The 19332-nt window shown below is 37.9% G+C and overlaps 1 protein-coding gene across 3 annotated transcripts in view; it reads right to left on the minus strand.

Annotated features, from left to right (window-relative positions):
- Positions 1-3948, minus strand: part of tmcc3.L (transmembrane and coiled-coil domain family 3 L homeolog) — a 45845-nt gene extending 41897 nt beyond the window's left edge. For 2 of the 3 annotated variants that reach the window (XM_018252398.2, XM_041586305.1), the window contains exon 1: positions 3613-3948. Coding sequence is in view for 1 of the 3 variants with exons in the window: in XM_018252397.2 (XP_018107886.1) it covers positions 3613-3690 (78 nt within the window). In the remaining 2 variants the exon portion in view is untranslated. The remainder of the gene's footprint in view (positions 1-3612) is intronic. The other variant, XM_018252397.2, reaches the window with a different exon arrangement.
- Between the last annotated feature and the right edge of the window lie 15384 nt (positions 3949-19332).

The raw sequence follows: 19332 nt of genomic DNA on the forward strand, positions 1-19332 counted from the left end.
TAAAGTCAGGTAAATACTTCGAGTTACAGTAAAAGAATGCAGCGTGGGAAAGAAGAATCCTGAAATGTGAAAACTCACACCTGGTACAGCAGGCAACTATGCAGTGCAGGGTGGCGTTAAGTGATCTAAACTCAAAAAAAACAAATTGATTTAAAATGACATAAGAGTTCTTCCCTGAGCACTTTTCTAACTTACATTCTTAAATCTATTTTAGCATTTTCTGAAATGCTAAATGAAAGAAACAGATGGATATCTGAACACATACAAAGTGCATAAACCATTATAATCGCTGAAACTCTTGGTCTTAAAAGAGAACTGTTGAGCTAAATGCATTCCTAGAAGTATATAACTGCTAATATCTCACAAACCACTAAAAACAGAAAATGAATCTAAAATTCAAAAGTGCTCAGAGGTTTACTCTGTAAGCTACTGTGTGTTGTGGAATTATCATTGATTATTTAAATAGCACCAGCAGCTAGAATACAAAATCTTTAGAACAGAGGCTCCCAATCTGCTGACCTGAATAAGATAAAGGTGGCGATACACGTAGGGATCCACTCGTTTGGCAATTTCAGCAAAAGACTAGATCTCTCCCCGATATGCCCACATTGAGGTTGATCAGGCTGATCTGATCGTAGGCCAGAGCACCTATTGATCAGATCATAATGCAGGCAATACGGGCGGTCAGATCGCAGGACTGCATCAATGAACATATGTGGCAAAGCACTGCGTATCTTGACAGCGCTATATAAATAAATGATGATGATGATGTGGGCATGATGCGATGGTATTTTTAACCCTGCCCGATCGACCTCTGCCCGACTTTCAGCCAGAGATAGATCGGGGAAGTCCGTCTGAGGGCCCCCACACACGGGCCAATAAGCTGCCGACCCGGTCTGTATCGGCCCGTGTATGGCCGGCTTAAGGGAGACATTATTTTATGTATCACTAACCATTATATAGGAGTAAGGGAATAAGGAATGCAAACAGTCACCAGGTCTAGTTATCCATGGCCACCAATCAGCACGCAGCATTTGCTTGTCACAATATCTGATAGGTTGCAATTGTTTACTAGACCTGCTGCAAACTACAACTTTTACTACACTACCCTCATCTGACAAACAGCTAGAAAGCTGCAATTTGGACACCACACAGCAGAACATCTTTCGTCTGGCAAGGAAGTGTCACTGATACCTAATTGATAATAATGTACAGAGAGACTGTTCTGTGTTCAGAAAAAAAAATGCTTCCAACCTGAATTTAGTTCTGAACAGCAGCGGTTGCTATAAAATAAGTTAAACTGCCTATTTCATTAAAACAAATTAGCTGCATTCACAAGATGCTGGGGAAAAGCTCACAGCGTCGGACTGGGGGTCCAGGGCCCATCAGGGCGTAGAAATTAGAAATTAAACATATAAACAATTTGTATCAGTAACTATGGCTGTCAGGGGCTGCCGGCAACTTTATTTTGCACACACACATACAAAGAAAGCTTACAGATCTGTGTTTCTACTAGAATTAAAGTGTTGCACCTTGACAAAGCCACAAGAGCAATTCATTTCAGTGTTTTTTGCATAATATACATTGGATGAACTCAGAGTTCTACACATCCCGTATTAAAATAACTAACTGGCAAATCAATCTTCCTTTGCTAAATTGTGGCATTTGGCAAAGATTCATCTCAATCCTCAGCTTATTGTACTTTCACCAACTAGAAATTCTTGTGTGACTTTAGGGTTAATGAAATCATAGCAGTTTTCATGTTTAATAGGATCAGATAAAAGTAGTGAAATTACAAATCTAGCATACTTTTTCTGGGGCCTGGTAGGGTGGCTAAATCAGTGTAACCTAGCAGAAATAAAATGTGGGTGGGGGGAGACAAAACCTCTGTTATAAAGGCCTAAAATAACGTGCCTTGTGTGTTTGTTAATTCTAATATATTTTCTTTCTCTGGCTCCGCATGTCTTGCACACTTCATTAATACAGAACACAATGTATGCAGCTACTGGACAAAATGCATAAAGTATTTTCAGTTTTTTGTGCCACTTTAATTAAATGATACAAGGCACATTTTAAGTTTATTGTAATTAATTAGTATTTTATGCTTTAAACTATTGACTGGACAATGCCCATTACCCTCCAGTAACTGCACATTTCACAGAAACAGAAAAGATTGCATGTCCATGCCTAAACAATATACTGTAGAATAACTGATACATTTCACTGCATTATTAGCCCTCTGAGGGTAGGAGAGCCAGTCACAACCATAGCTATCAGACATGAACTGACCAGATTCCCATGTTTCAGAAACACTATAAGCTCATTGTAAGCAAAACAGTGGGTGAGAATCTGGAGCTGCAATACTGAATCATGAAGGATACAAAATGGTAACACTGGCATATTCACTCATTTCCCAATAAAAGCAATGGATCACATAACATACAATAACAACCTGACATTAAATAAAGATGACTTCAGGGCCTCTGGGACTGTTAGCATTTGAGTTCAGTAATGCATTGTCCTGACAAGTAATGCCCACCAACACATTATGTATGTATGTGATGAGATTCTTAATTCAACAGATGATACCTGCTGATATGCTCTTGGCAAGGTTGAAGCTCAGATTCCTGCATACTTCTAGTAGTTGAACTACAAGAATAAATGATGGAATGAGAAACCTGTCACTCATTAATCAAAGTATTTTAGGTATTACTATTTATATAATTCAGTGCATTCATTGTTATAATTGTTTCCTTATACTTATTTCTTACACACAGCTAAGCAGCAAACATCTGACAGCTATTAGTATTCCCAGTATTTAAGTTCTGTACAGTACAGACAAAAAAGGTTCATATATTGGTTCATATATTGTCTTTCATTTAGACAATATGGAATATCCTTAAAGCAAATGTAGATGCTATGAGAAAAACATATTCTAGATTTCATGGAACACATCAGTAATGAAATGCAAGAGCTTTGGTCTGGAGTGTTCTTTTATCTTTCTTCTGCGCTTAAACAATTCTTATTGTCCTGCCTGCAGCTATGTTTGTACATAAATACAGCACTGGCATAAGATAACATGGGGTTTCCTTTTCCTGCATGAGAATAAAACCAGTCTGCACAGTATACAGTATACACCGACTATTCATCATTAGAAATGGAGTAAAAGGTAACCGTGCATCCATGTAAATAGGCTCTAGGGACAATGCCGTACAGATATGCCTGACATGTCCAACCCTCCAGATGTTGTTGTTGAACTAAAACTCCTACAACAATCTACTGAGACTGGCTGGGTAACTGCTCATATATACACTCTCATACATTTCCCCATGGAAAAGATGGCACTAGAAAGCCTATGGCATGTCCCTGTGCACACTTTATGGCCAAAGATGCCAGCTACAACTGGTGGGAGGGTGCTGATAAGGTGGCATCCACGTCATACAGTGGGGTTCTGCCATAAGATATATATTATCCCTCAGTACTAGAGTATAGAATGCAGCCATACAGGGAGCTATTGCTCCTCAGTACTAGAATATATATTATAGCCATACAGGGGACAACAGTGAATGGTGCTTAGCCCGTGAGCATGGCTGCAGGGCTCAATACTCTTACCCTAATCTTGCTCCTCCGGTGCCTCTCGGGATCCGAGTAGGTCCTGTCAACTGCTATGCCTGTGTCGCTGCCTGGCATTTTCCCGGTGCCCTCCTGCTGCAATCCAAGCAAATTATAATAACACGGTTCCAACAGCAGTGGAAAGAAACAGTGGAGGTTCCGCAGCCGCCCAGGCTCTCTAGCAACTCCCAGCCACCCGCACCCTGCACATATTGAGTGAGAGGAACGACCACTGTCTCCCGTGCCTTCAACTTTCCTTCCACTGGCTCAGCTCCCTGTGCACACTGCAGCCACAGCACCCACCCTGCTGCTCTGTTTGGGCTGTGTTCTTGTGATGTGTCTAATGACAGTGTGTACTGGGGAGTGGCTTGGCAGAAACACACCCCCTAGCACTGTGCACCCTTTCTCTGCTGGGAGGGAGAACACCCTTGTGCATACTGATAGACTCAAAGCCTCATCTCCAGGAAAAGAAGGCTGAAATTGTTTAAATGAAGGCACATTAGAATTATTGTTCTTTGAGCTGATGTTGTGGACAGGGGGGGGGGGGTTGTAGGAGAGGCTCCAGTCAGCCTCCCCCAGGGGCCAGATAACTTTTTCCTTTTGTGTTTTGCAGGTCTAAAGCTGGCCATAGACGCAAAGATTCGATCGTACAAATCATCGTACGATCGTCATAGTCTGTGTGCTGCCTCAGAGATCACCTGACCAAAAATACTACAAATCTAACTGTAACAGGAAGAAGTGTGGAAGCAAAAGACAGACTTAAGGTGGCCATACACGGATAGATCTGCTCGTTTGGCGATGTCGCCAAACGAGCGGATCTCCCTCCGATATGCCCACCTTGAGGTGGGCAATATCGGGCTGATCCGATCGTGGGCCCTAGGGCCCAACGATCGGATCCTAGCGTTCGCCAAACGGGCGGTCGGATCGCGGGACCGCATCAACGAACAGATGCGGCCGCAATCCGACGGGATTTTTAACCCCATCCGATCGAGATCTGGCCGACTTTTGGCCAGATCTCGATCGGGGAAGTCCGTCGGGGGCCCCCATACACGGGCCAATAAGCTGCCGACTCGGTCTGTCGGCAGCTTTTATCGGCCCGTGTATGGCCACCTTAATTGGCTCATGTGACCATGATCTGTTTGTTGGTATGTTTGTGTGCACTGTGAATCATACGATCCCAGGGGGCGGCCCTTGTTTTTTAAAATGGAAGTTTTCTATGTATGATTACCCAATGGCACATACTCCTAAAAAGTATATTATTAAGAAAATGGTTTATTTACATAGTTACATAGTTAAATCAGGTTAAAAAAGGCAAAGTCCATCAAGTTCAACCCCTCCAAATGAAAACCCAGCATCCATACACACACCCCTCCCTACTTTCACATAAATTGTATATACCCATATCTATACTGAGAGTTTAGTGTCACAATAGCCAATGAAGCAGGGTTTTACACATGAGCTGTTTTATGCAATATATTTTTAAAGAGACCTACATTGTTTGAGGGGTATAGTTTTCCTTTAAGAGAAAAATTGGGAGGTAGAGGTTTGGCAGAGGTAGTGGTAGAGAGGTAGTGGTTGCAGTGTCAGACTGAGACACCAGGGGCCCCCCAACAAAACCTTAGATCAGAGGCCCGCCCAAAAACCTTAGACCCGGGGCCCACTTTCAGAACTATTATTCTTCCTCTCCTCACTCAACCTGTATTCTCTTTTCTTTACATACTATAATCTATTATTCCATCTATTTGGCATCTTTGTTCTCATAGAAATAGGGAATGTTTAGCAGCATGAGAGACCACTGACACCTGGGCCCACCAAGAGTTTTCCTGGTATCCCGGTGGGCCAGTCCGACACTGAGTGGTTGTTTTGGACAAAAAGATATGGAGATCTGGATGCAATGGGTAGGGGGTGAAAGCAGCAAACAGCAGACAGAACATTAATATGAGTTAACAAAGGGTATTGGCATTTTAATAAAAGAAATGTGAAAGAGGAACCAATTGTAAATTGAGGCATGTCTGTTCTTCATGTGGGGGTAATCACCCAGTAGTGGACTGCTTTAAAGGAACAGTAACACCAAAAAAATTAAAGTAATGAAAATATAATGCAGCGTTGCCCTGCACTGGTAAAACTGATCTGTTTGCTTCACAAACACTACTATAGTTCATATAAACAAGCTGCTGTGTAGCAATGGCGGAAATTGAAAAAAGGCTATATGGCACAGGTTAAATAGTGGATAACAGATAACACCATTATGTTCTACAGAGCTTATCTGCTATCTGCTGTGTAACCTGAGCCTTTGCGCCTTTGAATGGCTACCCCCATTGCTACACAGCAGCTTTAAAACACATTCATTTTTTGATGTTATTGTTCCTTTAAAATAAATGAACTAGGGACTATGCGTAATTCCTTTCAGAGCAATGCTGGTAACGGCGTCATCACCAATTAATGTAAATAAATGAATTCCCTGGCTTGATGAGTATCCTAACAGAACAAACGCTGAATTTATTAAAGGTGTGGTTCACCTTTAAATTAAATTGTAAAATTTAAAGCAACTTTTCAATTGGTCTCCATTTTTTATAGTTATTTTATTAATTTGCCGCCACCTTCTGACTCTTTCCAGCTTTCAAATAGCAAGCTTTGATTGTACAGTCAAGCTTGCATGGAAACCAGTGCCATGGAATACCATGGGGCACGCCGCACGCTGAGAGAAACCAGGGAAGTAGGGTAGGGCAAGGGGCTCTCGGCTCATTCTTGGAGGATTCTCTTTAAAAAACTTACATGGTATGTGAATTGGGCTGCATTTGGATTTCTAAATGTTGTGTAAAGGAAAACTATACCCCCAAAACAATGTAGGTCTCTATAAAAAGATATTGTATAAAACAGCTCATGTGTACAACCCTGCTTCATGTAAATAAACCATTTTCATACTGATATACCTTTTCAGTAGTCTGTGCCATTGGGTAATCCTAAATAGAAAATTGCCATTTTAAAAAATAAGGGCAGCCCCCTGGGATCGTACGATTCACTGTACACACAAACCATACCAACAAACCATACATGTTAGGTCACATGAGCCAATTAACAGACAGAGTTCTGTCTTTTGCTTCAACACTTCTTCCTGTTACAGTTAGAGTTGCAGTATTTCTGGTCAGGTGATCTCTGAGGCAGCACACAGACCATTACGAAATGGTGGTTCAAGGCAAGAGGTGTAAAAGGGCAAGATTTACTTAAATATATGAACCAGTTTAGAAGAATACTTTAATATGCCACTAATATGATGATGTTGCTTAAGAGTTCATTTTTGGGGTATAGTTTTCCTTTAATAAAGCTGTGACCTCTGGTCCCTCTTAAGGATAAGGTTATGCAAATTTTGTTAGAGAGAGGAAACATAGAACATTTATGTCTCATTGTGTTGGGACTTCAAAGAAAAGCATGAAACTAATGGAGCACAGCCCTTCCCTCTGGCGCTTGCACATGTATACATTTGAGCCTCAAGGGAATAGGGATGATAATAGTGCCCTGGTAAACACTAAAACAACTGGTTAGAAATAATCTATTGATTCTCGAATGACATATGTATGGCAAGCTCTATAGCAAAGTACTATTTTCCCTGCATTTTGTAAGTGAATGTACTTGACAAAAGCCAATAAGTTTAACACACACTTCTATAAGCATAAAGAGCGAATAGGAAGAGTTTCCTTATAACGCACATAAACTATATAGCTTGCAAAAATAGACACTACTCCTGAAACTTGTGCAAGAAAATATGAAGAGGCTCATTTACTCATTTTACTGCTGGAGAACTGAAGTCTTCTGCTGAGCTTTGTTTCTTCTGGACAAATCTGTAGGTTTCGCCAGTCACTTTTCAAAGTTGGAATGGCTTCAAGGACAGCACATGAGCATGGCTGTGGCCACTGCAGGATACTTTTTTGCCTTCCCACTTACAGCATTTTTTCCATGTCTACATAGCATCAATATTTTAAGCATTTAGACCCAAGTGGGCCAAAGTTCCATTTGTGACAATACTAACCACCCTATATTTATTGGGATTTTAATAATATATAAATAGCCATGCTTGTATCATTCCCAGGACCCAAAGATAAGCTGAGAATTCATGAAACTTCCAGGCCCCCCTATTAATTAGTATTCTATTTCCAGATTGCTGTGCTTTCGGGGCCCAGTATATACATATATATATATATATATATATATATATATATACACAGTTTATATTTATGAATATATTATATTGCCAAAGTTTAGGGGGTCCTAAAATGAGATTGTCTTTGGGTCCAAAAACTTCAAGTTATGCAACTGTGTGCTTATATTTCATGTAGAATACCCTTTTAGAAGGAAAAAATGCAATGATTGTGGTCTTATACTATACATAAAAGGATACGTGCAGTAGCAGCAATAAATTACCAGGAAAATCCTCCTGCTGTAGTTATTAAAAAACCACATAAGTGATTTGTGTCAGTAATGATTGCTGCGTGGGATTGCGGGCAGGGTATCTTTACACACACACAAAGCCTACGGTCGGTGTCTCTGCCAAAATCAAAGTGTGGTGCCTTAGTGAAGCATCAAGAGCAATTCAAGTGCTTTATTATAGTCCTTATACAATGGACTGAGAGTTATAAACATCCCACAATAAAAAGACTGCTACTGATCTGTGTGGGTTTTTTCAATGATTCCACCAATTTAAGTGCACCAATATTTTATGTGACTTAAGAGTTAATGGAATCCTAACAGTTGTGAGGTTTATTAGGATCAGAAGACAGTTGTGAAACTACAACTTTAGCATACATTCCCAGTGGGGTGGTTAAATCAGTGTAACCTAGCAGGAATAAAAAGGAGGCACATGAAAAAGACAATTTTTGAATGTAGCCAGATAAAAATGACCTAAAATACCCTTGGAAAATGAAAACAAATAGGAACATTCAAAGTTCATTGTCAGTATCAGTACTATTTCTTGCTTATTATTTTTCTTTGTTATTAATATGTTTTTTTCCTTCCCAGGCTCCCAACCACCACATACTTTGTAGAAAAGAGAAGAGCAATCAAGAACTTTAAATAAAGTTAAAAGGGAAAAGAAAAGTTATTTGAATCATCCTTACAACAACCAATGATGTATTAAGTTTACCTATCCTGCAAGGGCTGACTGCTCAAGGAGAGTGTTATCTGGTAAGTAACTAGCTTTACTAGGATGGATTCTTAATTTGTTCATAAACAGATGAATAAAACATAAACAGAGTAATCTTGCCCCCTTGCCAAAGACTTCTCAGTACCACTTTAGTCAAGTAGTATTACCAATTGTGATGCTAGCCTTTCACTAAAACATTTTGTTACAGGGCTGCCTAACTGAAGGGTCACAGGCTAAACACAACCTTATCACCTCACCTTACTGAAAGCACAATCTACATCATGCTGCGGCAGGCCCCATGGAGGCTGTGGTGGGCCTTAGTGCAGTTACACCCTCTGGACCACTATGTACAACCTTCAGCCTACCCAAAAGTGCTATAGATGTTTTAGTATGGAAGCCGTTTTTGAGTTAAAATGAAAAAGATAGAAATTAATTTTCTATTTTGTGTTAACTATGTGAGTACAATTTAAAGGTGGTATCCCAACATTTCTAATTTAATTTAGGTTCCATTAGTTTTGTGGAAACCCAAAACACAAATGGGAAAATAATATACACCCAAGGGCAGGCAGTTCCCAATTCAAGAAGGGGTTGTGACAACCATAGAAAGAGCCACAGTTTTCCCCATAGAAAGAGCTTGTAAAACATATCATTAATTTGACTCACATCACCATGTTTGAACTTTTGCGTGAACCAAACCCCTGTAAAATGTGTTTTCTGCCTACAAATCAGAAAAGTACACAGCACCTTGCCCTGAGGCTACGAGAGTCGTTTGTGAATGCTGTCTCAAAAGACAAGTTATTTCTGGTCAATGTTTATCTGTGGGATCTTTCTGGATAACACCCACTTTTATAATTTCATACTTTTATTGCCAGCCTAAATGCATGCCGGCTGCTAATGAAGCATATTAAGCTGATTAAGTAACCTAAGCACTAGTTTCACAGTTGCCATTGATCATGGCAAAATTATTTGATGAAAACTGATGCAATGTAGCACCTGTGTTAAATGAAATTAGCCAAATTAAGCATAATAGGGGTGTTTGAAGCAAAATATGCATAAAATAAGGTCAATTTATAGGGAAAGTTAGGCACAATTATTTTATATATGCACTCTGTTTTTTAATTTCCCTTGAACTGTAACCAAAATGATGGATGAAATGTTTTTAAAATTGAAAAACAGGTATTGCAATTTTCAAGTGATTACAGGCTGTATATTCATTCACTTAACAGGGTATATTTTTTTTACAACGTATTTTTTAAATTGAAATAAATTGATTTTTAACATATGGTGTTTTATAACAGTCTAATTTTATGGGATCACTGTTTTTCATTTAGGTGTCAGCCCACTTGCAAGGCCAGGACCACATGGTCATCCAGTGTGGCCTTATCTGTTTCACTACATATGTGGAGTAATTTCAGCATCAGAATGCTTGGGTTGCTCAGGGTGCAAACCCTTATCTTATGTCCCATGTTTGCATTAGGGCAGCAATGGACAGTGGCACATTGTCTAAGCAAAAGAAAACACTTTCCTTAGCTGATCAGGCAGCAGGGCAGCTTAGATTGTCCTCATTGCTTTTAAATGCTGCAAGAAAGTCTGGTATCTGTACCCAGTGTAAGGGAATTACAGAACTATGGTTTGGCATGCAGCATTTAAAAAAATGCATCATTGAACCTAATGCAATGCTGAATCTGCACTCTCCATCAGTAATACTGTCAGGGAAGCTATGAAAAACATAACAAAATGAAGGTAATTATGCCTTTGCCTCTTAATATTTCCACTTGATCTAATTGACGGGGGGAATTAAAGAATGAATGTTCACTGACACTTTTTTCTTAATTAACCACATTAACATCCCACTACCCCTGGGAGAATCTAAGAAGAGTTTTCTTATGCCTGGTTCTTTGGCAAAATTATATTATCTTTTTGTATTCTTTGAGATGATTTAAGTCCTACATTGTCTCTGAGTGATGCAATTGGGCTTTACTTGCTCTGTTTTGCCAGCATGCAGTTTCCACAGATTGGCAGAAATCCAACACAAAACTGCAGAGAGCAGCTAACATCCCAAATCCAAAAAAGAAATAACAAACTGAGCAAATCTCTGTAGATATGAAATTACTTTATATAAAGTTATAGTTAACATAACTTGTATTGTCTTACTTATACAGCCAGTGCAGTTTTATTCAAGGGAAATTATAGTGAAAAAAGGTGTGGCATATGAATAAGAATTTACTGCAAGTAGGAAGTAGTTTCAGAGAAGAAGTTTTAAAAAAACCCTTCTGACGAGGACTGCACTTGCCTGTTGATAGGATCTTTAGCCAACAGATCTTCAAATGACCCTCTTATGATCCTGGTATTAGCCTGGGGGCCAAACAATCATTTAGTGGTATTTGTGCTTTGTCATGGTATCAGCATGTTTGGAAGGTCATCAGCTGATCTGGAAGTGACAGGACCTCACTTCCCTACTCTTAGGATTTGTTCTTAGAAGCATCCAATCAATTTAGCTATCTGGTGACTGTATATATGTGCTATGATGGTCTTCACCCTTCCTTGTTTACCCTTTGTTCTTTACTAATAAACTTATAAATACTAAGGGACATATGTCAACTCACACAGATTTGAAGAGTCTGGCTATTTTGCATGTCCTTAATGTGGTTACTTACAGTACCATTCCAGTTACTTACAGGACCATTTCAGTCTACTGCTCCCTGTTATTAGAACTTTAATTAATGTGAAATCCCAACAGTTGAAAGACATTAAAAATGCACTTCAATATTCTAAGAAATAGCTAGTGCTGGGTAGAGCAGAAAGAGCTGTAAAGTGAAGTGGTTGGAAGAAAGCAGGGCAATATACAACCTAAAATATAAAACTATTGTGTTGGCATTACTAAGGTCAGAAGGGCCACCAGTTTTATGTAATAATGTTGAGTTCAGAGTTGGATTAGTAAAGATTAGTATAGTTGGAGTTGTTAGTAGCATTACTAGACAATATCGGATTTGAGACCACCTTGACAGTTGCTCCAGTGAGTTCAGCACAGAAATTAATTTGCACAGGGTAAGTCTATATTGCACCTAAACTTTTATCTATATAACTAAAAAGACATTAAGCCTGGTGTACTAACATAGGCACTACATTGATTGTGTACAATTACCCAAAGCAACCATAAGCGGTACAGAATAGCACCTACAGTATATCCAGAGATGCAGTAAGGCCAAGCTTAGAATTCCCAGCTAGCATCCATACACTAAAAATATGATCCAATAAACTACCTTTGATAGCACCTGTAATCCTATGGAAAGGTGGAGAGGGTCAAGTCACATCTCCTCCTGCCACAGCTGTTTTACCTGTAGAACATGTGTTACATGCTGAGACTTTGCTGAAGTATTATAAGAAAGAGTAATGTAACTGAACTTTTACTCTATGTGCTGTGCCTGAAACAAGACTGGAGTAGCTGTCTACCAGTGGTTCTTAAACAAGAACCACAATGTATTGATGAAAAAATAATGGCAATGGGGTATGCCATTAGTACGCTGGATGGTTTCAATATATTTTACAAACATAAGACAAATAGCTGTTCCACTCTCATGAAGTACACAGTCTTACCCCAAAGTCAGTGTCCAGATATATACATTGAAGATTCATCGCCTGGAGAACTACTCCCACACAATGTTATTTTGGTAAAGCACAGGACTTCTCACACTGGCTACCTTGTGTGTCTTACACTCCTAAAGTAACATGAACTATCCTATCATTAAGTAGAAGCCCTCATTAATGGGGTCCCTTTCTACAATATTCACCAAGGGTTTTCTTTATACCTTAGGGTACTTGCTTCTCCTTTACTGAAGTAGTTTATGCACAGTGGAAATTATGCCCCTGCCCAGAAGAGCTAACAATTCAAATGTTGACATTTCCTTGTGCACATAACGTCCTCTCCCTCTCTCTGAGGCATATATAATAAAGAGTGAATGTAGAGTTCCCTAGAGAGAGAGTGAAATTGCAATATGTTTGATGTGTTTAAATACATTGTGCCTTAGCATGAAACGAAGAAAAACAGTAGCTTCACTGTTAAAGGGCATAATGAAAATTCAAGAAAAACAGCATTAAGTTACTAGCACTAAAACAGGCTTGTGTTTGGGAGGCATGTCTTATAACCTTAATGCTACAAAGGCCTTGTGCTGAAAATAAATAAAAGCCATGCAAGACACTTTAAATATATCTGCTGTAACACCGGATAGGATTCATAATATAAACTACAGATTGAATTCACTTTTCTTTGTACAGTAACGTTTTAATTTTTAGTTTATAAGATATGAGTGTCTTGCATTTTGCAAGCATTATCCTGTGAATAGAAGTAAGGGTCGTTTATCAAATAGTGAGGGGAGAAGTGTAAACAAACACCACTCATTAAATATAAGTTGGAGGCAAGCAACAGCTTTATTTCAATAATAATAACATAACCATACAATAAAAGCAAACACCAGCAGTACTGAGCAAACTTTTGGCATTTTGCTTTCCCAAAAAAAATTTAGCGAAACTGGAGAAAATTTAACGAAACACCAAATTTCACTGAAATGCATCGGGTTCGATAGGCTGAATTACTGTACATTGTGGGATAGGAGTTTTAAGTTCTGCAATAGCATATATATATATATATATATATATATATATATATATATATATATATATATATATATATATATATATATATATATATATATATATATATATATATATATATAACAAGGGAAAGTTGTGCTCACCACTATTTTTTAAAAACATTAGGCGGGGGTGCAATGAGGGTGTGACCACAAAATACATATAGTCAACTACAAGAGGTCCTCTGCACTCAACCCATTATCAATATATTTAAGACAGAGACATTTTGTGCATACTGCTACTAAAAAATGCCTTACCCTTTAAACAACACAGGGATTGTTTGTCCATATATTGCAATATATTTAAGCTGGCCAACTACGTCAAAGTCATCCCATATCTGGCCAGTCCTACACTTAATTTTCATCTGATTCATTAAGAATTCAATTCAACAAAATGTCTCTGTCTTAAATATATTGATAATGGGTTGAGTGCAGAGGACCTCTTGTAGTTGACTATAAATATCTATATATATATATATATATATATATATATATATATAATTCTCCAATGAATCCGCACTCCAAGGCAATATAAAATAGAGAGGGGTGCACGGTCATTTTTGCATACACCAATAGTTTCCAAACCAGCACTCCCTTTAGTGAAAAAAATTAAATTTTTATTATTACATAGTATCTATTTGCAATAGATGGAAATAGATACTATGTAATAATAAAAATTACGTTTTTTTCACTAAAGGGAGTGCTGGTTTGGAAACTATTGGTATATATATATATATACATATATATATATATATATATATATATATATATATATATATATATATATATATATATATATATATATATATATATATTGTCCTTGTAGAGCAGCTCCTTTCCACTATGCTACTACTGTTTACTACTTACTACTGTTTACTCTTTATAAAAATAAAGACTCTTGTGTTGCTAATTTCTCAATTGCTCCGTGGAGAGACAAGAAGAGGGCTCCTATCCCATTGATAGATGTAGAAAGCAAAGGGAAGATATTAATGACATCTGCTTTATTCCTGCACAACAGACCAACAGCAAAGTGAAATTCTAGCATCCATTCACAGAACAATTGACTGCTGGCTAAACTGCAAATTTGGCCACAAAACTACCAGACAAAAAAGTTTGCTCACCTCTACTAGCCAATCCCTGCTTCCCACCATAGCAGGCTGCCTATTGCATTATGACTTTTCCAGCCTTACCTTACCATAAATGAGTTATAATAAGTTTTACTATTATTCTACTTCCAAATGTTAACATGTAGGTTGGGTTTCTTCTTCTAGTCTGCCTATGCTGGTATTTCTATCTTTTCTTTTCCCTCCACTGACTCCTTACCTGACTCAGCAGCTCTGTCTACAAAACCATTATTGCATCTGACCATAGCAACATGACCAATCCCAGCTCTGAGGCCTCCTACTATCACTAGCACAACTTAACAGCCACCTTCCCATCTGACTTCATGGACAAGAAGACCTTCATCCTTTATTTGAATTGCTTACACTTATATAATTGCCTTCAACTATCATTACTTTGCCCCTCTGTAGAGATCCATACAGGTGTGGTATCCGTTATCCGGAAACCCGTTATCCAGAAAGTTCCTGATTACGGAAAGGCCATCTCCCATATTTATTCAAATAATCCACATTTTAAAAAATTATTTCCTTTTTCTATGTAATAAAAAAAACAGTAGTTTGTACATAATCCCAACTAAGATATAATTAATCCTTATTAAAAGCAGAACCAGCAGAACCCATTGTTTTTTTTTAATGTTTTCATGATTTTCTAGTAGATTTAAGGTATGAAGATCCATATTACAGAAAGATCCATTATCTGGAAATCCCCAGGTCCCGAGCATTCTGAATAATAAGTCCCATACCTGTATTTGATATTTTAAATGTTTGTTAAAGATTTTGTGCTGAATGCACAGTGCATAGGCTGCAAGGCCCCTGTTGCTCCCTACCCTGCACTCCAGGGGGCACCAACTTTCCGTTTTATTCCCCCCAAATAAATGCACGGCTACTCAACACAGAAAAAGCCTTAGTTCTCTGGAAGCACAAAGAGCTGCACCTCAGGGCACAAGAAGCTGGACAAGTTACAAAAAACAGTTGATAAATGAACCTTAATCTCTTGACAAGAATAGGTTTCTGTATGCCAAAATAGAATTACTTTAGCACACATTCATTCTTTAGAGCTACATTTTTCTTTGAAATGCATCTTTTTCTAATACTGATTTTGTTCCTTGAAAAATATAGCCATTTACAGATTGCAGAATGGGCTCGCAATTTTTCTTTGGTAGTTTTTTGTTCTGTACCTTCAGCAGCTCAGTGTACACATGGGTGCATGACAGTGTAAATAGTTTAAACTATGTAACATACAGTGTGGAAAATTGCATTTTGCACAACAGAGCAAATATGTGGAAACTGTAAATGAGGCAACACAAGTGAAAATAAGTCTGTTTCCAGCATGATACACAGTACTAAACCTGTTTTCTGTCACAGGTGCTAACTCAAAAAAAGGTAATTTACAACAAATAAATACAGTAAATAACAGCTTGTCAACCTTATGTTAGCCAATTTGCTTTTAAAGAAAAGTTTGAAGAAAGTGTGATTTTAAACTGAAATTTAAACTGAAATAAGGATATTATTTTTAAATAGCCCATAACACAATAAACAAATAAGACAAAAGGGCTTCATATTGATTTAAATGCAATAAACTATTACCCAGCTGTCGCAAATATTGTGTGCTTGATTCAGAAGCTCTATTACAATTGATATAAGTAAGATCCTTTGTAGCAATGAAGGCAGCTATATCGGGCTGTAGCGCTCAGTCTACATCGAATAATGACAAACTTTCCAGATAAAGGATCCTGTACATGTCTTTAGAAGACAATGATTTCAGTGCCATGTCATTTATGACTCTCTACACATAGAAAAGATTTTGATAAAAAATTGATTACTGCCAAGAAAGTAGCTAGAAAGAAGGATATGAGGGATCTGAGAAAAAAATCCTATGATCTTAGTGCAAAATTCGCACGTAAATCACTTATTGCTTTAGGCTGTGCATGTGAATGGCAGAGCGGCCTTCCACATCTCCCCATAGTGTAACATTAAAGGGGTTATTCACCTTTGAGTTAACTTTTAGTATGATGTAGAGAGTGATATTCTGAGACAATTTACAGTTGGTTTTCATTGCTTATTATGTGGTTTTTGAGTTATTTAGCTTTTTAATCAGCAGCTCTCTGGTTTGCAATTACAGCAATCTGGTTTCCTTGGTCCAAATTGCCCAAGCAACCAAACATGCATCAATTTAGAGAAGAGACTGGAATATGAATAGGAGAGGGCCTGAACAGAAAGATGAGTAATAAAAAGTAACACTAACAATAAATTTGTGGCCTTCCAGAGCATTTGTTTTCTGTAGATGGAGTCAGTGACCCCCATTTGAAAGCTGGGAAGCAGTGGTGTAGATATTACTGGGCCCCAAAGCAAATAATTTTTTAAGGCCCCAAAAATGTCAAGAGGTTGACTTGTTTTACAAATATTTATTCAAAATGTATATAAATTAGGACCTCATGGGGCCACTATACCTCCTTGCGCCCCCCCCCTGCAGCCGCAGGGTCTGCTTCCTCTATAGTTATGCCCCTACTGGGAAGAATCAGAAGAAGAAGAAGGAAAATCATTTAAAAAATTATAAAAAAAAACAATGAATACCAGTTGAAAAGTTGCTAACAATTTACCATCCTATAATATACTAAAAGTTAACTTAAAGGAATTGTATAGTATAAACATAAAACTGGTTAAATAGATAGGTTATGCAAAATAAAAATGTTTCCAATATAGTTAGTTAGCCAAAAATGTAATGTATAAAAGCTGGAGTGACTGGATGTCTAAGGGCTCTTACTGATGAGTGGTTGAAGCTGCGCTCCCCTGCGTTTTGTTTTTCTGCGTTCAGCCGCAGGGGAGCACAGGAATAGACGCATTAAGTTTTTTTCAATGGGGCTGTACTCACACAGGCGCGTGTAGTCACAGAACGCAGGCTGAGACGCAATATGCTGCATTTTTCCTGCGTTCGGCACCTACACGTTCCTGTGTGAGTACAGCCTCATTGAAAACTTCATGCGTCTATTCCTGCGCTCCCCTGCGGCTGAACGCAGAAAAACGGAACGCAGGGGAGCGCAGCTTCAACCACTCATCAGTAAGAGCCCTAATATTATAGCCAGAACACTTGGTTTCCACTGATTGGTTACCAGGCAGTAACCAATCAGTGACTTGGGGGGCACATGGGTCAAAACTCTTGTTTTTGAATCTGAACTGAATGCTAAGGATCAATTGCAAACTCACTGAACAGTTATGGCCCCCCTTCAAGTCGCTGACTAACTCAGAGTTAGAGAGCTGAAAAGCAGGAAGTTGGGCTCTGGATATTCTGTTAGATATCTGCTCACTCCAGCCTTTATACTTTACATCTAACTATATTAGAAACATTTTTATTTTGTACCCAGTTTTTATATTTACACTGAACTGTTCCTTTAAAGGTGAACCACCCATTTAATACAGTAAATATTGTATTTAAAATATTCTTTGAGTACTTGAAGGTGAATGAATAAGGCGATTTAACAAATTTCCCTAATTCTACATTTTCCAGGAATTTTCCAGTATTTCTCCCTCGTCCCCTGATAAACGTAAAATAGGGGTTCTACGGTATCTAGTTTTAGGTGACCCAAAAGTGTACTCATGATCTAACAAGCTCTTTCTGATTTAATTTAAGGGCACACACAGCAGCACTGAGCAGTTCACACTTCCTCAGGGGCTGCCTATCATTAATACTAATTAAGCAGTTCGAGAAAGCTATATCATCCTTTTATTTAATTTAATCTTGGTTTTAGTAATGTACTTTAGTTATTGTAGTAATTGCCATCTTCTCAATAATCACATTTAGTCACATTTTTTTAAACCCTGTAATAAGTGTTCTTTACTAATGGCATGAAAAATCCATTAAAAAGCACACTTGCAGAGCACTGGATTATACACAGGACTTGCCCTTTGTTGCGAGTGTCTTGATAAAATCAATAAATTACCATTAATTGAAGAATAAAAAATTCACAATCACGTAATTTTTAGGTATAATGGATAAAGGACATTAATATCCTTAGCAATAAAGAAGCAGTAATAAGCAGTTTGAGAATATGGATATTATGTAAACTGATATATGTATTATAAGTGACATCCAACATTGTGCAGTTTATAAGGGACACATCCAAAAAGGACAAATAATCCATATTATATTTAAAACGGACACAATTCATTAGTTGTAAATGAAAATAATCATCCTAAATAGTAGTACAAATTCATAAAGCCCAATATATATAAAAGATTTCCAATAATGATAAAAATTTATTAATATAAGGAAATTAATGAAAAAATATACCAGTTAAAAAAATAAAAATATGATTTGTTTAAACCCCTGGGCGTGACAGTACCAAGTGTAAAAATCCAAAACGCTTCTCTCCCTAAAAGGGACTTTTTCAGATCCCTTCTCCTAACTCCTGATATCACCCTTTCTATCACTTCAAAGGAAACACAAAGTTTGCCCTAATTTTATTCAATCAGATGCTTGGCAACAGCTGCACTTTTGTCCCATCTAGAGACACAGTTCATATGTTTGGATATTTGTGTTCTAACTGGTCTATGGGGTAAATTTATCAAAGAGTGAAGTTCCGCCACTAGAGTGAAATTCAGCAGCTCTCAATTCATTTCTATGGGATTTTGAAAGGCGTATTTATCAATAGGTGAAAGTGAAAGTTCACCCTTTGATAAATATGCCTATAAAAATCCCATAGAAATGAATGGAGAGTGGCGGAATTTCACTCAAGTGGCGGAACTTCACTATTAACTTCACTCTTTGATAAATATACCCCTATATGTTTTACCAATGTATTGAATTCCACAAATG

Source organism: Xenopus laevis, chromosome 3L (assembly GCF_017654675.1).
Source record: "Xenopus laevis strain J_2021 chromosome 3L, Xenopus_laevis_v10.1, whole genome shotgun sequence".
NCBI lineage: Eukaryota > Metazoa > Chordata > Amphibia > Anura > Pipidae > Xenopus > Xenopus laevis.